This window comes from Apteryx rowi, unplaced genomic scaffold, assembly GCF_003343035.1.
Source record: "Apteryx rowi isolate R43461 unplaced genomic scaffold, aptRow1 scaffold_11, whole genome shotgun sequence".
NCBI classification, from domain to species: Eukaryota; Metazoa; Chordata; class Aves; order Apterygiformes; family Apterygidae; genus Apteryx; species Apteryx rowi.
In genome coordinates, this window is record NW_020447308.1 from 4770253 (window position 1) to 4794619 (window position 24367).

At 36.0% G+C, this 24367-nt stretch overlaps 1 protein-coding gene across 5 annotated transcripts in view; it reads left to right on the forward strand.

Moving 5' to 3' along the window:
* Window positions 1–24367, forward strand: part of MEF2A (myocyte enhancer factor 2A) — a 103969-nt gene that overhangs the window by 29899 nt on the left and 49703 nt on the right. For all 5 annotated transcript variants that reach the window (XM_026074607.1, XM_026074601.1, XM_026074621.1 and 2 more), the window contains 2 exons: window positions 14231–14430; window positions 21576–21779. In XM_026074607.1, coding sequence (XP_025930392.1) covers window positions 14377–14430; window positions 21576–21779 — 258 coding nt within the window. In that variant the 5' untranslated portion in view covers window positions 14231–14376. The remainder of the gene's footprint in view (window positions 1–14230; window positions 14431–21575; window positions 21780–24367) is intronic.

The following is a 24367-nucleotide window of genomic DNA, read 5'->3' on the forward strand; positions in this document are numbered from 1 at the left end:
AGCTCTACATAACCATATGTTGACAGAAGATTTACATAGAGTGAATAAAATAAGGTGCTGTGAAGTAATAAAGCTAGCATCTGCGTTTTGGTATTTGGGGATACAGAATCCACTTTCATGGATATATTTAGTATGTGTGGGGGGGTGTTGGTTTAGGTAAGTAAGCCTATCGTTTTTTCACAGAGATAAGTGCTTTATTGTCATATCAGAAAGGAATGGAAGAGAGCAGATTCTTCTTCATGTACTCTAGTTATATTCCCTGTATTAGAACAAGAATAGAAAGGGTGTTATATTTATTCAGACATGAAAAGAAATCGCTTCACATGCAGGAATTTAACCCCGTCTGTAACCACTGATTTTCTCCAAGCTCAAGATTGCCTTAGGTCTTTGAATGTGCCCATTGCACGCTTTCATATAGCTTCTACGAGTGCTACAGGTGGTATCTAAGTTTTGTAGTGGGATGCGACTGCTCTTGCCAAAATAAGATACTGCTGTTAACAAAGTGCAGCAATTATAGTCAGTGCCTTGAAAGAGAAGTCATTCATGTCTGACTTCATGTAAGTGTTTCGTGTACCATTTAAGTGTTTCATTTACAACTCAAATATGCTCCCTTCTTCTCTTAGTTAGGTTTTTGTCAGAGATGAATCCAAAGGTAGTATGGATGGAAGGGATCTGACAGTGTGTGAAATGGGTACTGTTTTCTAACACTTTCCTAGCAGATTTAAATCACTGATGCAATATTTATGTTGAGATGTCCACTTTGACCATCTAACAGTGGAAGCGACTGAGGTTGCTTAATGCAGTCTTCCCTTCCGAAGCAGTTTTAGGGTATCTTGTGTGCATTTTTACTAGTTTCTTTGATAGCAAGGAGATTTTTGGTTTTTTTTTTTCATTTTTAAAAATCAGAGTAATAAACTGTGTGTATGTGTATTTTGTACATTTGAACTCATAATTGCATTTCTGGATGTCCAGCTTTTTATATAGTCACTGATCCTTGACTAATCCTGAATATTATCAGGTCTAGGCAGTCATTGCATCAAATGGCACTTGGCTGACTGAGTACTAAAGACAGAGGTGCTTTACAGGTTCAAAAAGCTTGCATCTGCTGTAATGTTCTATGTCAAATAAATGTAGTAGTTTAAATGGAAGAGGTTTTCAGTAAGGGAAGTTTATGATGAACTGAGTCTATTTGGGCTTCTACTTCAGATTCTTGGCTAATTAATGTAACTGAAAGTAGGCCAGCTGTCTTTCAACTATGTTAAGATCCAGCTTTTTGCAATATCTTGTCTTGCTTTTCTCAGACCTCCTTGCCGTCGTTTAACTCTTCAGTGATGTAGTTTATCAGAAGGGCTTTGTATATTTATGTACAGATGACTTAATTGATCTTTGCTGAGGACAATTAAACCTTTCTGGGCTTTCACTTAAACTTCTGTCAAATGTATCTTTCATACTTTAATATACTTTACCATACTTTTCATATTTCATACTAAAAGTATTTTAAAAGGCCAGACATTTCTTTCCAGAAGCTATTGAAATAAAGATTTTAATGTATCTTCCTGTGTACAGTTTGAGTCATGAATCTTTGCTATGAAGCAGTAATGTTAGTTAGGGTCAGATGATGTAAGTTTTCTATTTGCTGCAATCTGCAAGAAAGAAAGGTGGAATAATGAAGTTTTATCAAATGCTCCGCCTTGCAGGTATAGCAAGTAATGGAGTTACTGTAGCATCATGAATTTCTACTCATCATCTAAAACATATTTACCTCCCGTGTATGCAGGTTTGTTGCCAGTGCTAAGGAAAAAAAAGTTCCAAAGTTAGTTACTTCTAAAATTAGGTTTACAGTTTTTATTCATAGAACAGCTGCTATTTGAAGATTCAGTGTACTATAATCACAGGTAACATTTTTGTAAGTGGATCCAAGTGGCTAGGGTAGTCTTGTATTAGACATATACATACATAGACTACCAGACATCGTCTGCCAATAAAAGAAAAGAATGATAGTCAAAGGCAGAAAATATTTTGAATAATATTCTTGCTGCTTCTCTTAGTGGAAACTAAGTTTACTGCAATATCTATATGTGTTGGGATATGCATTTTAATGTAGATAACTGTCTTTATTGGCCTGCTCAATAGTTGATTTGGACAGTCTTATTTTGCAACTGTTATTAGAAACGTAGACATCCACATGGAGGGGAGTGACTTCAGCCTTGAATAAGAAAGAAATGGGTTATGAAGTACATGTCAATAAGATGTATTTAGATCTTGAGGAATGTTGTTCCATGCTTCTTTAAAAATTGACTGCCGAAATGATAGCACTCTTAGGAGCCTGATGGTTTCTTGATTGTGGCTGCCTGGTACCATCTTCCTGAGTTCATTATTGTTGCCTGTATTCTGCCTGTATTTTAATATTTTTTGAAAATATAACTCCTGAGATGTAGTTGAGGATTCATCTCACTTGTATGTTGTTTTATTATTTGCCACCTAATCTGTCTGCCTTGTTATTTAGGTTCTGAAGCTTTTAGTTTATAAGGAAGCAGTGTCCATGAATGTCTGGAAAGCATCTGTTCTGTGAGACCTATTATAAACAAGCCCCACCCCTCCAGCAGGAATGGGTATTTTATTTTAGTTAACTGTAAAATGACTATTTGCTTAAAAAGACTAAGGGAAAAATTGACTGGAATTTGGTCATCTTTCACTACCTATACCTGTTCTAATCTCTGATGTACAATGTAACTTTTTTAGTTTTCTTTATTTAGAGGTTTGAGTTAAAGGTGTATCTAAATTTTTCAAAGAGATTGCGTTTTGAACGAAGGCTACCGCAGCCATAGAAAAAGAATCTTACCACTAATCTTTTTGCTAGAAACGTGTAGGTGTCTTTATGGTTTGCTGAATGTCTCACTGTGGCATGAAGGCTGTTTTCAGCATTGTGTTGTCGTGTCTGTCTGGTTTATAATTGTTGCACTTAAACAATGTGACTTCATGCTGTCATTTAATCAGACATTGAATAAATTAACAAGAAAGCTTTCTGGTTAATTGTTCAGTGATTTGAAGCTTCTTACAGATTCTTTGATGCATAGTATCTATTCTATTTGTTCTTGGTTTTCCTGCCCTGTTCCATTTAAAAGGGGTACCTGGATCGTGTGGAATCCTCTGGAAGTGTGTATTTGGTGAGAAAGTGAGTGTGCTCAGGAGAGAAATGGTTGTGGAGACTACTTGGTGTAGCAGGAGGAAGAAGAGAAAGTGGGAATCATGCAAGAATCTTGGAGCCAGCAGCTCATGCAGAGCCTGAAGAAAAGCTGATAGGATCAAGCTAAGCCATGGGAGGAAGTTCCCTAAGGACAAAGAAGGAGCATGCAGTTTTCTGTGTCACAAAGCTACTCTTGACTGAAGCCAAGGCTGGAAACAGACCATCTTGCAAGGGCACAGTGTGCAAAGAGGAAACTCATTTATATTCCCTCTATATTTCTGTTCTGTCATCTACTGGCTTTAATTTCTTGCTAAGATTTTTGCTTGATAAAATCTGGTGTTTTTTAATTTGAAGTCTTGTTTGAGGAAACTGATTAGGAGGAGAAGGTGTAAGCAGGGCCATGTGAATGCCTTGGCTGCCTTTGTGTCCCATTACATTCCTGAAGTCAGCTGTTAATGTTTTTGATTGCAGCAATGTTTGTTCAATAGCATGTGTTGTAATTACTGTTACGTGGCTGTTTGTTGCATTACCTCAGCAGTTTGCACTTCTTAGGCAAGTTTACTTTTACTTTGCAAAAAGTAAAAATGAAGCACTAGAAGTTTAGTTACTTGATGAGCGTTCAGAACTTCACTGACTTTCAGAAGTCCTGCAGCAAATCACAAAATCAGTTTATTGAAGTACTACACTAGTGCAGTTTCCACATTATTTAAAAACAGTTTTAAATAAGATGATCTCATAATTTATGTTTATCTTTTGATTTTGCCTTTAGAAGAAACTAATAAACACTGGTTAACGAATACCTTTTATGTACATACTTCCTAAGGCAAAATMTCCTATGATTTTTATTCTTTCCCTGGGAAACCCTGCCAGTTATACACTGATTAGTTTTAATATACTGAGAACAGACTCTTGTTTCACTTAACTGGAAAATTGCTTATTTGGCATTTTCTACAAAGGAATTGAAGTGTAGCCTGGGAAATTTAAATACAATTTTAAAGACAGTTTTTGAAGGGTAATAAACCTCATAACACTGCCCTATACCATGAGGTGTGTTTTGAATAAGATTTTCCTGCCTTAGTTCCTCTAAGTTTTAGATCTTATGTCAAGAAGTTGTTTGCTTTGAGTCAACTTGGTTGGCAGCAGGTTTACTTTTGACTTATTTGTAAAAGTGTCCGGCTGTATTTGTGTTTTTCCTGATGCTGCTTTCAGGTGCTTCTGGTTTTTTTGCTATGTAACCTAGCTGTGAGATGTGGTTCAGATGCATCAGAACATACATAGAGGTATGTTGTTTTTTGTCCAGTTTTTAGTTTCAAAATGTTCAGTTGATTTATACGTAGGTTATTTGTTGAGGTTCTGAATGATTGTAATATTAGCAAAGAAACAAAAACCCCAACTAAACTCAGTCCTCCTGGTACAGGGGAGATAATTACTTAAATTGTATAGATCTTGGAGGCAAAAAGAAGGACAATACCCCTTATGGATAAGAATGCCTAATTAGAAATGGCAAGAACCCGAATTTTTAAGGTTGCTTCAGCATGGTGTTATTCATGTTTAAAGTACTGCTCCCACTGCATTCAGCTGACCATGGCTATAATGTTAACATTTCAGAGCAAAACTTTCAATTTATTATCTATAAAATGAAGAAAGCAGTGAGTGACCACATATATGAAAAATTTGATGATGCAACTTGTCTAGAATTTCACAGGAATCTGACCAAATCAATTCAGTACTTCAGTACAATAATCAGCTGTCATTACTGTGAAACCATCCTCTATCCACTTGCAGTCCCCAGTCTCATTCATTATACACCCTCCAATTTGCTCTAATGGTTTTCTTTGAGATGAGTGTAGATGCAACAAGTGAGGCAGAGGTGTTGCAGGGAACACTGCGATAGTGAACTCTGATCCCTTTGCAATGCGTGCTCTTTCCCCAGATAAGATTAACTATATTCTTCTAATCTATCGATAAACTTGAAAAGCTGAGATGGGAAAAGTAATGAGCCAAGTTAGCAGTAATTAAAGCCTGAGTGTCACTAAAATATCTGATAAAATATTAAGACTGTTGGAAGTGGAAATCCCAATGATACTACTTTTTTTTTAAAACAATGATTTAATTTAGCAGCATGTAACATGTTTTAATGTATCAATGAGGCTGAAAAAGATTGAAAAGTGTTAAGGTGTTGCAAAACCAGAAGAAAGCCCTATGCTGGTGGGTAAATATCTTCAATGGAAACTGTCTCCTTTGGATGTTTTATTATGTTCTACTGTAAGGTGAAGAAGAACATTATAAAGGACCTTCTGATTGTCCACACTGTCAGTCATCAGGTGTTATTCAGTTAATTACCAATGCTGTTACCTTTAGGAAGCTGTGTTTACAGCTGACTCTGACTGAATCCTTAGGGCAGCTTTAAAGAAATGAAATTCTTTCCCAGGTGAGAAGAGCAGCACAGTCCTAATGATTTCCACTGAGATGAATGTAAAAAGTTAATTTCACTGGGTTCTGTTCTGTCTCCTGTGACAAAGGAGAGGTCTTTCTAGTGACTTTTGTGTGTGAAATGGTGTATAATTTAAAGCTGTTTCTAGTAGAAATGCTTATCATCAGCATTTTGGAAGGTACATCCTGGTGGCTCCCTCCTATTGGGGCAGGAAAGGGTTTTGATAAGAAAACATGTGGCTCTTTGTGCCATTTTTTGCCACATGGTGGTTAACCCTCCGCAGCTTTTACAGATTCAAAATAGCCTAAGATGGCTGTGTTGCTTTTCAGTGACCTCAAGGCAGTATACTTCTGTTTGGTCTTGAGAAATATTTAATATATCTTACATATTTTAGATCAGGAAAGAAGCCTTATGTGGCTCATGCTGTGCAGAGAGGTCCGTGAATTTAAAATCTGGATTTACGTGCTTATGGTCACACTTAAGAGCTTGTTGTCATTGTGAAAGTTAGGAAACATAATGGATTTTGAACTAATTAAAAAGTACTTCTGAATGCTTCTCTATTTCTGCATGGAGCAATTACATCTAAACTTAAGTATAGTACAGTGTGAGGCCTTTATATATTTCTGTCATTGCTCATGAATGCAAAATTGTGTGTTCCAGGACTTACCTCAGTATAAGCATAGCCTAACTTTGAATGGTGATTTTAAATTATTTTGCTAGAGGCATTTGTTAACTTTGTTCCTGCTGCCACTCAATACCTCCCAACCCCCTAGCGATTTCAACATGCAGCCCTAAGTTGTAGTTTTGGAGATTCGTGTGGATATGTTTCTGTAATTCAGCTGAGAAGATGCTTGCTTGTAATATTTCTGCACTTCTTTCTCACAGATTTACTAAAACCAGTTATGAGGTAAGTTTTAAGTGTAGCGCTCATAGCATAGTCTCTTCTGCATGTATTGGTTATATTTGCACTTGATTGTAATCATTCATCTTACTATTTTGATCCCTCAGGGCCTTTCAAAAATGGTAGTCCTGAAGTATAATTTTGATAAGTTTTATAGAAACTTGCATAACTTTTTTATAGAAGATCATATTGGCTGAAAGGGACTTTGGGAGATCATCTGATCCAACCCCCCTTCAGAGCAGGGTCAGCTTCTATTGGGTCCCCCATTGATTTCTGCATCTAGGTCATAACTTCCCTGAGAGTTATAACTGAAAACAATGAGAGGATTATCTGGTCAAAAAACCTTAAAATTATGATGAAACTACCATGGTTCTAATAGCTGTGCTTTTTTTCTGGCAGATGAGTTTGTTCTCCATGAGTCCTTCAGGCCCCAGCTATTAAGAATTAGGTTTTGTTTGTGACAGTGTTCAGAATTGTATTTCTTTGCGGGTATTTTGGTGCATCATGGAAAAGTCTCGTCTATCAACAAAATCTTTGATAAACTAGGAGCGAGTTTCTTGAGACTCTCCAGAGCATGTTTTTCAGATTACTATTCAGTCTTGCTGTTTTCTTAATCTGTTTGTAGACATCTGGCAACAGAATTCTTTATGTTAGCTAATACTGAAGTTCTGTTTCTATCTAAAATTGCATTTTAATCTAGTATTGAAAATTTACTTTTTTCTGTGGTCTTTTTTTCTCCACTTGTTGATTCATCGATTTCCAGATCCTATTTTCTGTCTGGTTTGTGAACTTTTTTGGGGAATGGGAAGATATAAATTCTTTTAGAAGCTATCAAGACCAAATTTATGGATGGGAATAAGGGAACAGAATATATGTGGCAGAGATATGTTTATACAGGTAGTATTGGCTCCTTTGCTTCTAGAGTATATAAATGCTCAAAATAGGATGTTACATACTCTTTTGACCTAGGCAATAGTCCAGGAAAAAAGGTTATAGCAGTAAAACAAAGCAAAAAAGGCTTGGATATTGAGTTTAATTGAAATCTGAATCCATTTGACTTCAGATAACTAATGATAGCAAAATTTCTGTCTCTCTCTCTGATCCAGGACAGTGCCACATTTGTAAGGAGCAGTAAAATTTGTTTAAAAACAAGTGTATGATTGGAATCTCAGTTCATTTTTCATACAACTCTAGTTTTCTAGGTTTCTGTAGTTCTGTCTGCAGGAAAATATAGTTATTCAACCTTCATTTTAGGTAGGACTTGCTGCATATAAAAGAAGGCAGAAAAGGCCATTCTGAACACAAGTTTATCTAACTAGTATTCAGGAGTTGCAGTTCTTCAGTAAGACCAGGTTTTTTGAAAGTACTTTAAGATCTTGTCTAATAAGCCTTGAAAACTTAATTTGAAAAGCTGTATAACTTAACAAATTTATTTTAGAGCTACTAATTTGAGTTTTTAATGTGGAAATTGYGGGCCATGTACAGTTACAAAGTTCCGTAAATCCAGTTTATTTTAGAAGTACAGTTTACTTAAATGGTCAAGTATCAAATGTATGTGGTGTTCTTCCCAAACAAAAGAAACAAGTGTTTTATGATGCATGAAAAGAATACCAGAAACAAATTGTTTATGGCTTCCTGTTTTTTTTTTTTTGTCCCACATTTTTTATAAGTTATTTTGGCTAAAGGTTGTATTGTTTTATAACAATACTTCTGTATCACTTGCTAGCTGAGGACCTTGGAGCTCTGGGGCCAGTCTCATTTACTGTAAGGCTCTACTTGGGTTTAGAAGAATGACCTCAAAAATGAGGATGGAGGAAGAATTTATTTCCTAAGCCTGCGCTACAGCAAGACATGTGAGAGTCAATGATAACATGTAGTCTTGTTTTGAAGGGGTATGACTTGCTGTTGTTTTACAGTTGCATTTTTACATTACTCATCAATAGTAATGTATGATGACAGGGCTCTTGAACTGTGGTTGTAGGAAATATTTTTGTTACTGTTTTGCGCATCTCTGGGGGGGGGGAAATGACAGTGAGAATTTGAGCTTCATCTGTTAAGTGAAAACATATAGGAAGGAAGAGTCCCTGTGCTTGAAGTCTTACTTTAAAATCTAGCTCTATAAGTGGTAGAGCAATGAATTTTGGAGCAGGGCTGGCAGAACATCTAGAACACACAGTGATAACATCCTGCAGCTCTCAAACATGTTTCAGTGCAGATCCAACTCTGAGTGTATGGATCTTGTACAAGTAGTATGAGGTTAAGAAAAAAGGTGTCTGGAGATGTATACTTGTCCTACACTGGCTTGTATTTCATTTGAGAGTATGAAGGAGAAAATGTTCCTATCTCTCACTGCTCTCTGACAGTGAAATGGACTCTGAGCATCATGTTTGACCTAGCTCTCTACACYTTTTTGACCTTTTGATTAGTTATTTTGGTGAAGGCATCCTCGGACTTTTAATTTTCAGTACTTATTTCCACTTAAAACTATTGGGTGGGGAGGCAGGACACTTGCATGTGTGTTTACACTTGCTATAGCAAAATGAGACCCTTTGTATTATCTGCCCTGGTAAATGTAAAATGGTTGGCATCAGGTGATAGACTTCTCTTCCATCTTGATAAATATGTGAATATTTATATTCTTGTCACGTCCTTGGCCAGGATGCAAAGTATTCGTTAGAATTACCAGTGAATGTGCAATTCAGCCTTGATTTGGTTGTGCAGTCTAAGCCTGTCAGCTCATGCTAGGAGGTAAAGTAGCCAAACCCACAATAACAGCTGCCACCACCTCTTTAAAGACTAGAAAAAGACCTGTTAACTTTAATTTAGTCAAAATTATTGTGCTTGTTCTTTAGGAAGACTTAAGGCTCACCAAGGTAAGATGCGTCTTTATGGAACTGTTTTCATGCAGCTGTGATTCCTGAGAGTTATCAGGAAATTATATGACATCCTCATACTTGTTTCTTTGTGTGCATTTCAGTAAATGAGCTGTGACGATGAAGTTACGGTCACATGTAATCTGGAACCATGATGGTGAAATGGAGGTTCCAAGAAATAAAACTATCAGAGGTGGAGGGAAATGAGCGGAAAGCAAATAGAAGGCATACAATTACAACACAGTTATTCTGTGAGAAGGCTTCAAGGCCTTGTGGAATTCTGCACCAGGATAGTTTGTTTCTGCTGAACCCTTGAAGTAATCTTTTTAAATAGGTCAAATATAGTTTGTGCTAAACTTATACATCTTCCACTATTTATGAAATTGTATGTAACCTTGACGACAAACCAGCTGACCTGGGTTGTTGAGTATGCAGTCATGAGGATTTATTCTGCATGTGATTCTGTTGCCTTTCAGTGTGGCATTTCCCTGTATGTTAGGGGATGAGAATAAACCAAGAAAATTTGGAAAGAAGATTACTTTTATACAATAATAGAGGGTTTTATCTAGACAGTTCCTAATGCAATTTTTGTCTCATTGTTATTGCAAACTGCCAGTGTTTTCTGTTTGAGGCATGCCATGAAACACGTGGGGTTTTTCTTCTTTTCCTTGGCTTATTCTTATTGTTTAGTTTAATAGATGCCTGAAATCCTTACAAAAAATGAGATTTTGCTTGTGTGTGCCCATGAAAATAGAGCTAAAGCATTTTTGGTGGCTGTAACTTGATTCTGTTACTTAAGTAAGTAGAACTTTACCTTTAGTCAGGTTATTTAATGTTGGTTTCTCATTCACTTTCAGAAATAAAGTGTGCATTGATATATATCTGCTAATTTTCCTTTATTTGGCCAAAGTTTTCTGGATGGCCTAGATGAAATAGCTTTGATTTAATAATTTTGCAACAGAACTATGATTTAGTGGAATTTAAAACTTTGCTAATTACATTTTTGATGTAACAGTATAGTGGACACAATCTCACTGGTTTTATTGCTAATCAAGGAGGAAAATAATACTGCAACTTAATATAAAAATTTAAATGGTTAATATACAGTGCAAAGTAATTTAGTTGAGACTTTTTTTTGGAAAGAGATAAACCTGACATAATCAAGGATTAGAAAGAGGATAAGATGTTGGTCCCATGAGAAATGCAGTGTTTTGGTTGTTGGTGATAGTTTCCATTTGAATGTTCTAAGCATGTATGAAAATTGTTGCTTTACAGCATGATTTACTCTGATTTTATAGTTAGTATCAATCTCCCTTCTACTCTAGAGCTCATGCTGAGCTTACATTTTGATTCTTAGCTTTGAAAATCACCTTGTACATGACTTCAAAATGAAAGGGATGCTGTGTTCCAGAGCTGATGTGCCTTTGGCACATGTGTTTCAAAACCAGGTTTCTGCTCTCCTTTGCAGCCTGTGGAGAGGGAGGAAAGGCTGTCGCTGGCTGAACAGACACTGGCGTCGGACACACTAATGGGAATTTGGAATTTGCCAAGTGAGAAAAGTGCTTGATCTGAAAGCAAGTAGTAGGCCTGAGATAAGAGGCAAACAGGACTGATGAGGTGGAAATGGTAATTGAGAAATGGATTTGCTGGAAGAGTTTATGCCTAGTAGGGTATACTAACTTTAAAAATCTTGCAATAGTATCCCAAAACTTTAACAAAGTGTTGGTGAAAATGACTGTTAGTTCCCCATTTCTGTTCATGTGCTGGCTCCTGAAGAACATAATAGCATTTCCCTGCTATTGTTTCTTCCGTTAGCTCATGGAAAATGTCTGCGCATCTTTTATTTTGTCTCTTCAGTGTATGTATCGTATAATACATGATTACATGTATTACATAATCACATTTCCCCTCTTGTCTACTCTGTTCCTCCGTAATCTCCTTATTCATTGCATAGTCTCGGTTTTGAATATCTCTTACAGGAGTTGGAAGGTATGAGTGAATTGAGATAGGATTGTAGGAAGAAAGCGTGTGGTCCCAAATAGCAGTTCTCGAATCATGTTCTGGAGCACTGAATCACTTGTCTGTTCTTGCTGGAGTTCCTCAGAAAAAAAATTGAGAACTGTTAAATTTGCCTAGGTGTATGTCTAACTCAGTAGAACATAAAATATTGTTATGGCTCTGTATAGATTTATGATAGATTATCATAAATTTTATATAGCCAGTGTCTTGGATACTGTGAATGCTACTGGTCCTTTCATCTGAGAAAGAACCGTGTGTAACTGGAAAGGGAGAGAGGACAGGGTGGCTGGCCAGAGAATGGCTTTTGTGTAAGGAGTGATTTGAGTAGAGTAGGATTTTTTTTAACTTTGAAAAGCTAAACGAAGATGCAATACAAGCCATAAAATCAGGACTGATGTGAAGGGGAAGATGACTGATTGTTCACTCATCTAATGCAACAACTGGGGATGTCAAATATAATTAGCAGGATAGACTTAAACAAAAGGATATATCTTTTATTGTGATATGTAATTAAACTGTGGAACTCCTCACCTCTGGATGCTAAAAGTTTACGTGGATTCAGAAGAAATATTCATGGAAGAAAATTTGAAGAAGAGCTATTAAATCTAAGATTCCGTGTATTGCTCAAGTGCTTGATTCGGAAATCAATCAATAGCTGGAGAAAATACTTTATAGATTTCACTTCTAAGTGATAAATGCTTATCCTATTTCTGTGTCCCTCCTTTACTGTTTTAGTGCCATTTGTTAATAGCCGCAGATGAATGATGGTTTAGATGCATCTTTGGTCTGACATGTGGTGGCTGTTCTGATGTACTAGTTATGGTGGTGAGCACTATTAAATACCAAAGGAAGGAATCGGATAATTCTGTGTTGAGAACTGTTTAAATAAAATACGATATATGAAAACTGGGGCCACACACAAAGGAGAAAGCAAATTTTTAGTAGCAGCTCATTGGGAGAACTTTGTTCCGTTTGTGAAAGGGATGGAAACAGATTTTTGGAGAGCTAAAGTTAATTTGTGATCATAGGATGAGTGTGGGTTTTTTTGTTGTTGTTTTTGTTTAACCTGAATTGAAGTTTGATGGAGTTCAGTAGATATTCTTGATGATTTTTCAACAAAAAAAGTAGAAATATATATGCCAACTGTTTTTTTCCATGTAAAATATTTGCAGTGTGCTACTGACTGTGTAGAGGCTTGCTCATCTGGCCTTAATTAGATCTCTATTAATCCTTTTTCAGCAGCTCTTCAAAACAAATTTTTTCTTGAAGAAAATGCAAGGAATGCAACACTGATGCATGCTTCAAGTATTCTGATGTATAAATAACACTTAGCATATATTCTCTTGAGCAATGGACAGCGCATAATGTTCATGCTTGTTTGGACTTCAATTCTATGGAATACTATTTCTAAATACTGTTGGGCATTTTATGGTATTTTTCCAAGAAGTCCTTTGTTCATATCAGGTGAATATAAAATCGCGTCTCTTCATCTTGTGATGTTCCTTCACCTCTTCCTCCGCCAAAGCTGCATCAGCATCTGCGCGTCGTAGTTGTTTCTTCAGCGTAGATTGAATGTACTGTGAAGTGTAGCCGGTGACTAATCTCCTTTTGCTGTCTGTACTTATTAACTGTCTGACAGTGATGTGGTTGCAACACTTTCGACAAGTGTGACACCCATGACAAAATACACAAAGGTTGATTTTTGAAAGGCATTTTGGGTTGGAAAGTTAGGTTGCAAASTAATTCTGTGGCAGTTTTCATGTATTTTAATGAATATTAGGTAGTAATAGTTATTCAGAATAAGTTGTACCTATTTAATGTTTGAATGATAGTGTGCAGTTGATGTTCTAGAGGCTAGCTATTTTCACTTGTCTTCCAGTTCTGTTGAATTAATACTGTTCTACAATCATTATATTTGGCATATGACTTTTTTAACAGAAAACTCATTTGATGTTTGTTAACGTCAATGTTTTGTAAGTCAATTTGACTGGTGCATTAGTACAAGACAAAAATAGTACGATGGCTTTCTTGCTTTTCAAGTTTGCGTGCACCTTAATCTTTCTAAACAATTTACTAAACTGACAAAAGTGCTGAACTAGTAATTGGTTTGTTGGTAAATGTGTGATGTATAGGTTATCATAGGGAGAGTAACCTTGAGAATTTCTTAATTAATTGTTGGTGTCTTGGTAGCTGTGAATTAGTTCTGTTGAGAAAATGAATTTTAAGGCCTTTACCTTTTCTAAGTAAAGATATTTCCTTTTTCCTTCTCTGCTATTCCCCTGCTCCCCTTTCCCCCCAGGGAACCCCAATTTTGGCTTATTAAATGGGATGAAAATTAGTTTACAAATTGAAATTTGATACTGTCATGACTTTGTTTAATTACCGTGATGATAATGTAACAAGACAAAAAGGAAACACAGAAGTAATATAAGGTTCTATAAGGTTTTCTAAAATAATGAGTGGAGTCTACCAAAACTTTGTGGGTAAATTTTTGAAACCTCTGGTAACTCAGAATGCCTAATGCTCAGAGTGGTGAGCACCTGCCCCTTGTCAGGTGTTAATGTTTTAGGCATGCCAATGAAAGTGTGTGAAATTATTGGCCATTTTTAATCCGCTGCTCCTAGGTTTGATCTTGCAAACTATTTGGAGTTTAATTAGAACAAAGTTAATATAATAGCATATTTTACTAATGAAAATACTTGGTTCATCACTGGAATTTTATGCATACACATATTGTATGGCTATACAGTATTTAACTTGCAAATTACTAAAGAGGAAATGTCATTAAACATTTTTTTTAAACTTTTATTTTTTAGGGGTTTATAACAGAAAAGAGGAACCTTTTCATCAAGTTGAAGACAAAGTAGAAGAAAATTGTATCATGTGTTAGAATACTGAAGAGTGAAACTTCTTGGATTAATATATTTCTGGATTGTAAAGAAAAGGAAAGAAGAGACTGAAAATGGGGAGGAAGAAAATACAGATCACAAGAATAATGGACGAACGGAACAGACAGGTGAGAAACAAGGAGTCTGTATGAACAATGAATGGAAACTTTSAATAGGTTCATTTTCTTAATCAGTCTTTTAAAATGGAGCTTTGTATCCATGTGTCTACAGATGGAGTTACTAGACTACAAATGTCTTTTAAATGGTTTTACTGCTATTTTAGGGAGAACTGTTATTGTAAATAATACCAATTATTACTTCAGAACAAATTCATTGTATAACTAGTATTTCTATTTAAATGGCATACTAGCCTCTGCGTTCCAGTAGACTGGAGGACGGTAGAGAAGATCCTTTGAAACAGACACTTCACTTGATCTGATAGCTACTAGACACACTTAGTAATTAAGATTGGGAAAGGATGAGAATTTGGGAAAGGATGTAGTAAAACTATTTGCTGCAGCCTCTTTGACACAGCTAAGTGACATAACTGTGGACAATGAGCTACAGTGATTTGGATTTTGTAACAAATTTTACTTACATGCTTCTATTTGTAAGCATTAAACTGTATTCCTTGAGGAGCTATTAACTACAACAGTCTTGAAAAATTGCCCATCAAGAGAGAAGAGTGCACTCTTTGAAGAATGGCATAGGGAAAGTTGGCTGCTTGCTTGTTTTTTATCCCCCCCCCCCAATAAAGAGGTGTATTATGAACTTGAAAAGTACCAAAAGCTGATGACTGTATGCAGAAATGGTATTTCCTGTTAATTTCTGAAATCCACTGCTATGTGATGATACCAAATTTTAATTGGATATTTAAATATATTTTGAGGTATCTTAAAGCTACCATTTTTAAGGAAAAGTATTGTAGGAATGACTTACGATTAGGAATAGTTACAGTGTGTCAGACTGTAGATCCAGCTAGTCCAATGCCTTTTCTCCAGTGGTGGTTATAAATGAATGTCCAGGGAAGAGCAAGACAGAGATGCACATGTTATACTGCTCTTATTCTCTTCTAGTGTCAAACTATTCTTAGCTCAGGGATTTCCTGAGCTGGATGTGGTTTCTGTATGTTTTAGTAACCATTAATGCAGCCATCTCCTCCTCCTCCTCCTCCTCCTCCTCCTCCCCCCCCCCCGAACTTCTTCCATCATCCTTTGAGCCCTTATAAAGTTGTAGCATTTACAACATCTTTTGGCTAGTTCTATAGGTCTCTTACCTGTTGTTTCAAGAAACACTTTTCACTTATGTTTAGTCATGCTTCTGCTAGTTTTTTAGCTCTTCTATCAAAGAGGCAGCAGTCAGTCCCTATCTAGTCTGTCTGTGTTGCTCATGATTCTGTACGCTTCTGTTATATTTTCATACTTCTTCTTTAAATAACTTTTCTCAGGCTGAAGCATCCTAACTCACTTAATTGTTCTTGTACAGGAGTTACCCACACCCTTGATGATGCTTGTTACTTTTCCCTAAACCCTTTCCGGTACTACTATATTCTTTTATCTGGGAAAGGGACCCAGAACTGCACAGAGCGTGCAAGATGCATGCAAAACATGGATTCATATAGTGGCGGAGTGATGTTGGTTCTCTCTTCCCTTCACAGTGTTTGGTTTGCTTTTTTAACTCCTACTGAGCACCAGGCTGATGTTGGGGTAATGATGGAGTTCCGTGAGACTATCTTGCTCCCAACATACCAGCTCAGAGCCCATTGTTTTATATGTGAAATCAGGACTCTTTTTTACCTTGTGTCGTTTTAAAGCAATGTAGACTCTGAGAACACTATATATAGCAAGAAAAGTAGTATTGTAGTTTGGGAGAAAGCAAGGTATTGTGTTTGAACAGCTTTCATTACACAGTAACTGTATGTTTGATGTAGATAAATGACTTAAGTACACATAGTAAAAGTAGCTGAATTAGTAACTTTAGTTGTTTCAGATTTTGCTGTAGAAATTCAGGCAAGCTGAAGAGGTTGAAATTGATTTTTTTGTTTATTTTTTTTCCTTTTTCCCCTTCCTGCTTTTTTCTTGTTTGAAAGAAGTTGGATAACCTTGTTTGTTCTGCTTGAAATTATAGATTATAATTAGATTTTTTTTTTTAATATAAGGTTATACATCTCATTGTTTGAATCACTTTTTATTTATTGTATGGGAAGGAGGGGAAATACCGCATTTGTATAACATTTTAGCCATTTGTACACTTGCTTTGGCTGATGTGACTGAACTTTGAGTTTTATTTCTGGCCAGTTTTTGGCTGGCAATTTATGTGCTGTTTGTAGTGACTAGGAAGACATTTTAGGCTCTAGCTTTTAAAATCAGAATTGAACTTGCCTTTTCCTTTTTCTGTGGAAACTCAGAGATAATATATTTTGTTTGTTTTTAAAGGTGTTAAATAGCTTATATCAGTAGAACCAAATTTGTTTTGTGTAGAGGTATTGATAATGGTCTTTAACCCTATCTGCATCTTGTTTTTGTGTCAGGTAGTGTAGGCAGTTTTGACATACTAAGATATCCTGATGCACAGGATATGTAGTAGGTATTAATTTACTGTTGAGGAACTTTTTCATTGACCTAGACAAAAAAGGCATTTAGGGTTTGTTTTACCGACTGGAGAGCATAGTTCAGTTGTGTTCTGTTAGTTTTTCAACGGCACACGTAGCTGGTTAGTAGGTCATTCACGAACAGCGTGTAAAGTCCTGCTGTGATGTTTAGTGTGTTTTCTCATTTGGAAATATGAGTAGAATGTGACAGATTTGCCTGAGGAGCAAGTTCTTATAGCTTTTGTGGGAAGAAAAGCTATTGTGTCATCAGAAGCCTCTTGTTTCAGATGCGATTGTGAGTGAGCTCAAAACAGACTATATAGACCATTACTCTGGGGGATTACAATTATCGTGAGACCATCGTTGTATTATTAATTAAGCACTCTTATCTGCTTGAATGAGCTGTAGGGCATGTATGTTCATTAAGCTGAAGAGAATAAAGTACAGTAAATTAGATATCAAAGGAGCTCAGTGTCGCTGTCATTGCCGCCCTCCCCCCTTTTCACTAAGCAATATTACAATAATACTGAAGAAGCTATTGCCCTGCAATAAAGATGCTTGTCTGCATTTTAGTGTGGTTATAAGTAAATGGCAAAAAACCTAAGATAAACTTGCAGGACTAATCTAAATTTATTAAAGGAAACTGAGTTTATAATAAATTATATGCATTACAGTAAGGCTTGGACTCCAGTGGGACGGGCTTGTGATAAGCTCTAGCCAAACACAAAGTGAGAAATAGGCCCTAGCTGAAGAGCTTATAATTAAAATAGCTGAACAAGAGATGGAAAAGAAAGCAATTCAATAGAAAGGTTGAGTTGCCCAGTGTGATACAGGTCCTTAGTGGAACTAGGCCTTCAATCTTTTCATTGACTTACTTATCAAAGTAGTATAGCACATTTGTGTCTAGTTTATCATACCTTCTTTCTGACAAAGAATAAACCTAAAGGTAGTGCCTGTCTCTACCTGCTCTTCTGTTGGTAATAAAGTCTGACTGTGTCTTGTAATTGAAGTATAAGAAGAAAAAGAGCTGTTTAAAAAAGTAAAATAAAAATCCAAACTAATAAAGCAATTCTTAATGTCCYATCCAAGGTAGGATAAACTTCAGTGGACTTGCCACTTTGTCCTCTTTCAGAACACTTGATCTTTTGCAAGATCTGTTTTTAAAAAGCTTCTATATTGTATTGTATAGGAATAGTGAAATTTCCAGGAGAAATACGGACCAGTAAGAGCTACATTTGGTCAACTTGTTGAACTGATGACTGAAAATAGAATAATAACAAAAGATACATTAAGATCAAACCAGTCAGATTTTTGGTATCCTGTCTCACTAACGTATTATGGTTGTTAAAGAATAGGTAGGTAAAAAAAAGATCTGCTTGCTTCAGTTGGACCTTGGGTATGTGGGAGCATGTTACAACACTGTTATATAGAATTGTTTCAGAGATACTGTGTTGTATCTTAATGGAGCTTCCCAGCAAACATGCTTTAAATGAAATGAATTAAAATGTTTTGGCAAGTGCTCACTCTTCATCTGAATGCAGATTATTCAGGCTTCACAAAGGACTCAGTGGTTAGTGGGTCTTCAGAACTTAAGAAGTTTCTTAGAAACTGCCCAGAAACTTTAGGTGGAACTGTTGTTATTGTAATATGATTTATTGTGTACATGGAAAAGTCCTGGTCTGCTCCACTTCCTTCCATGGAACATGGAACTATGGAGACATTTAAAGGAACTTTCAAAAAAAAACAAATTTTTTTTTTTTCACTCCTTTATCTTACATTGTGGACAGTGGACTCCTCTGACTGGTAGTGGAGGAACTAAAGTAGCAGAAGGTTGCTCTTTCATATTGCATATTGATTTCAGAAGTGGGAAGAACTAGATCACTGCCTAAAATTGATTTTGACATTTCAAACTAGCTCTTCAGAATGAGATCAAGACTAGATCAACAGAATCCCTGGAAACTTTTACTGCCTAGCTTTAATGCTTCGGTAGTGCTGCACTTAGTAATGATTCACCATTCCCCAAACCAAGAAGTCATAAGTCTTTTTTTTTTTTTTTTTTAAACAAAATTTAAAATCTATTTATAGTATGTTCCAAATATACTTTCTGGATTTAGTTACTTGACATCCTATTACTTTATTATGCTAAGCACTTTTCAGATGATTTTTCTTGCAGATGTGTGCCATGGAAATACACAAATTCTTTTGTGTTGAAAAATAATATTTTTATTAGAATGGTATGCATATTTTAAGGAAGTTTGAATTTTAGTATGTTAAATTAATCTTTTAATAAATACTTAATTTCAGTCATGCAAGATGCATGAAATACCTTAAGTGAGAATTTTCCTTTATCTTCAGCATAAATTTGAAATAACCAAAAAAACTTTTTAAAAATAAAATCCTTGGTTTTTAAATGAGTGTGTGTGTGTGTGTGTGTGTGTGTCCATGTGAGTCCGTGTGTCCATCATAGTTCGTGCTACTGCCTTGGCAACAACTGTTTGAATTCCTCATGTGTTAACTTGGCTTATTTTTAGACTCTGTCTTATCCTTGCACTAGGAATTTCRTCATTTATCCTAGAAACAATATGCTTTTCATGTATTTTCATTATTTATTTAATGATAGCTGCTTTTAGGTGGTTAAGAGTATGCAAAATCATAATCATATACTTAAACTTCATTGTTTCCTTGGAGAATTGTGCTTATATTAGAAATAGGGAAACTGAAAACTGGTGGTTAAATAATCTGTTCAGTATTGCACGGTATTACTAGATGAGAACAAAAACTTGATACCACAGAGTCCTGCCAGGCTAGTTGTTGGTGCATAAGGATAGAGTGAAAGTGATAGAAAATGGGATGTGGCTGGAACTTCTGCCAAGCAGACACTAGTTGACTATTCCCATCAAACGCAACGTGGTCATACTTCACATCCATGAAAGCAGGCTAATGCTAATAGAACTGATTTTATATTCTCATCTTTGTAGGTCTTATGTTTATTACCTTTATTCTTATTAGAGCTAAACTGTTAACAACTTAGGCTTTCAAAAATCATAACCTCAGTGCAGGGTTTTGGGGAGTGGGGAGAGGGAAACGCATGTTAAAACAGATTTTATTTTATTTTTTGGTGGACATAGAGTTTTATAGCTAGAGGCAAACTCACGTCCACAGTTCCAATGCCAGCGTTGGTGGTGGTAGTGCAAAGTGTTTGTATATCGTTTTAATAATACAGTTACTGTCAGCATGCTGTACACAGACAGTGTTAGTGTATCTGTTTCCCTTTGTGAAACTCCTAGGTGGTGGGGAGGAAGGTATGCAGTTGGCATATGGATAGTAGTGAAAAGACAATATACATAAGATAGTCAACTCTGGAAAAAGTGCCTCGAGGTGTGTACGCACAGAATTTTCTCATCCATCTTCCAAAAATTTGATGTATGCATAAGTGATCAACATGTTAAACTGTAGAAACCCTTAAAACAGGTTTCACTGTTTCTCGTGCTTTGCTTAATTCCTATCTTGCAAAAATATTCTGGTTGATACCTGTTAAATGTATAGGACATATAGGTTACTTACCTATCACAAAGAGGCTTAGAGCTTGAATTGTAATATGGGGGTGTGAATATGGCTCTAGACAAAGGTGTTGTATTACACACTGAAGCACAGATTAAAACTCTGAAAATATGCTTCAGATGCTCTGAAAATAGCATCTTTATCTAAAAGGTCTCAGAAGGTTAATTTCACAGTAGTAGATTAAGTGCCTGTTTAAAGCACTTCATAGGAAGTTTAGTAAAAATATGGTGCTTTAAGTTGGCCTTGGCATCAGGCTTGTAACTGATAGGAATTAATAATACATCAACTGTCTTACATCATTAACTGAAACCTTGTGCAAGGAATAAATTTGCAGCAAAACTTTTTTTTCCAATAATTGATGGTGATTTTTCATAATGAAGGTTTTTGGTTCCCTCCCCCCTTCCCCCCCCCCTTGGCAAATGCTCTTTTGTGGTTTTCTATAACGAATTTATTCCTCCAGAACGGTTTTAATTGGACAGAATGCTTGTTTTATGATGTTCCCAAGTGGCAGAAAACAACCCAAATGTATAATTGAATCTGGTTAGACAGTTTAATAGCAACAAAATAGCATCTTTCATAGCTTCGCACAATTAGAAATTACATTACATAGTAATGGTGTTGCTTCCATTGATATTGCTCTTGATATTTTTGTTAACTTTAATTTTGATTTAGTAGAATTAAGGTTGGGAGTACATGTTCGTAACTGAGTATAAGTGTTACAAAATAACTGTAATAATCACAAAAGAAAATATTATAATACCAGGAAAATCACTGTTGTTTGAACACAGGAAATATGGTTAGGGAATCCTCCAGACTTTAACTCTTTCTAGTAGTTACCTGATGGTGAAAGAGTTGGGCGAGGGGGAGAGGGAAATCGTGGTTTAGCTTAGTCTAATATGGAGCATCAACCCTAAAAAGCACAGCTCTAATTATTTTCATAAGAATTGTGACACCCAGATAAGACGGGCAATCCTTCTTTTAAGCTTGTGCACATGTTCTGTTATGTCATTTGTCAGCAGGAATAGAGTAAGCTGTCTTGTTATACTCCCTTGAATGCTTGATTGTATCCTTCAAAACTTTGTCATTTGGGGAAAAAAAAAATCATTATTCTTTCTTCTCTAGGTCACCTTTACGAAGAGGAAGTTTGGATTAATGAAGAAGGCATATGAGTTGAGTGTACTCTGTGACTGTGAAATAGCACTCATCATTTTTAACAGCTCTAACAAACTCTTTCAGTACGCCAGCACTGATATGGACAAAGTTCTTCTTAAGTACACAGAATACAACGAGCCCCACGAAAGCAGAACCAACTCAGATATCGTTGAGGTAACAATTTGAAAAGATGATCAGTTTTCTTATCTCCCTAATGCTTCAAAATGGATCAATATAGACTATTTTAAGTTATTTTAACTCTATGTATTTAATAACTTTAAAACATTGTCATAAAATGTCAATCTCTATTTTCAGTCTGGGTTCTCTAAGGGAATAAGCCTTCTTTACAGCCACGTTGTCTTATCATCTGCTGCCCAAACTCTGCCAGATTTGGGGAAACTTCTGATTTCATCCAAATTTGGCAGTGGAAGTAGAGATGTGAATGATGATCATCTTATTTTTATTTTTTTTCAAGGTTTTCATGGAAAAAATGTGAGGTGAAGGGAAAACAACATCCAAAGCATGCCCCCAGCCTAGAGAAAAGGAGCCAAACTGTAATTATCTTTTCTGAGAGGTATTAGCCACTCTACCAGTCAACGTTGTACACAGATCAGCCACAGCCGGTGCTGCCTCTTGTTCAGCCAAAAAGAGTGATGATGAATATAGGGGAACGAAAAGTGAGGAAGGCAGAGAATGTGAAAACATTCATCTGTAGAGGAAAAGAGTCTTTGTTAGTTTTGTTGCTAAATTGATCACTCTGCCAGTTAAAACACAGTTGTAGTTAGTGGTAAAACAACCACAATTTCTGCAGTAATAGAATAGTATGAATATATTTACACAGAGGTGTTGTTTTCTTCTGCCATTTTTATTTTGCTTATGCTTCAAGCATAAACTCAGAATTTTCCAGTGTGTAATTTCTAAATTAGGTACAACAGAAATCAGGGATTCTCTTGGCAGTTGGAGTCTTTTTGTACTGTAACTGCATTCTTTAAAGAGCTGAAAAATTTTACTTTCCATTAAAAAGGACTAAATCTGTTTGGTTATATTTGGTGGCATTACCTTTTAAAGTCTTGTACAAAGGTAATTGGATAGAATTTGGCCTATATGCATGTTTTAACTATTTTTCCTCCTTTTTAATATTTTTAATATTTCTGGAATTATCAGATAAGATATCTAATTTCCTTATTTATTACATCTCAGCTATTGAATATTCTCAGTGTTCTTTTACTGTAATTTTGTGATATTTATGTATTATACATTCAAATAAAGCGTTCTTTTAAAAATAGCTTCATTTGAAATGTAGCACAGGATCTATCCAGAATCTGTCCAGAAAAGGATAACTAAGAGTTGACCGTAATATGAAAAAACAAGGAATTAGTGAGAAACAATGGGTCACCAAAAATGTTAATTTTAAAAGGAGAAAATTGGGTTCTGTTCACTGTTTCAGGAAATAATGTTTAAAAGTAATGTTTAAATTTAGGCAGTGAATTTGTGGATGGAACTTAATGGGGTCCTGTAGCTCATCATGTTTATTCTTGCTGACTGGTGACTGGCTACTAAATGAGGGAAGAAGGAGAAGAGAAGCCGCATTTGACTGTGGCGTCTGGGCTTGCTCTTACTGCTCAAGCCCTCAGGGCTTGTGCCTTCAGTCAGAGGTCTTGGGTTCAGTTTCTGCAGCATTGTCATTGTAGGAGGTTTCGGAGAAGAGTCATGTCTCCAACAGTCCTGTAAATAGACCAAAACAGCCGGCTGCCTAGAGCATTTCATTTAAAATCTGAAGTTGTCTTCCAAACAAATGCCTTGCTTGATAGGAATGGCTCAGGAACGGTGATTAGCCTTGTGTCGCCAAAGAATCTATTGCCTCTTTTAAGGCCAGAAGATCACTGAGTACAGGGAGGATACCAGCTGATCTTGTAAATAAGTTTTCAAGCAGAAATCGGGTTGACAAAACCGAGAAGCAGAAAAATGCCTTACCTTTTCTTTTGAGAAGGTTCTGTGTTAGTTTATCACCCTTCTTTGTGATCACAAAGAAAACTTCCCTAACTTCTGTCTTCTGCTTTGAATACTACTAAGAGGGATGATACAAGCTTTGAAGAGTTGAAGGAATATTACCTAATGACTGGATTAGCATAAATAAGAGTTAAACACTGTAGAGGAAGGGAAAACCTAATTCTTTTGAGATGAGCTATTGACTGTGACAAACCTGGACATGAGATAGGTATGCAAGCAAGTTGGTTGGCTAGGCTGAGGGTTCTTCTGCTTTTAAGGACTTTATGTTATGACTTGTGGGAATACTGCTTCTTCACATCTTGAGGAGTGAGAACCTCTTCCAACTTCATTTCTACAGAGGGCTGCCTAGAGTTTTATACTGACGTCAAGCATTTGACCCACAGCAACCACACAAAAAAGTGCAGGCCCCAAGTTCATATATTCTTTCTATTCTGAAGGAACATGTAAGGACTTATCTGAAGAGTCTTTCTAGTGCTTCTTCTATAGATGTATATATCAGTCTGGGGTTTGGGACTTTGCTCTTGTTTTTAAAACACAGTATTTCTGAATTAGAAATGTGGCTGTCAGACACTTCAGTTTAGCCCTATGCACTCTTTAGTCTTTTTGAAAGATATTTTTGTTTTTCTTAAGACAAAGTTATTTAGCCAAGGAGAGGAGTGTATACCTTTTTTGAGAGGAAAATCTACTCTGAGTTTTTGGCTGTGTTGTGGATATCAAAGTTTAATTAATCAGTAGGATGAAATATTAACAAG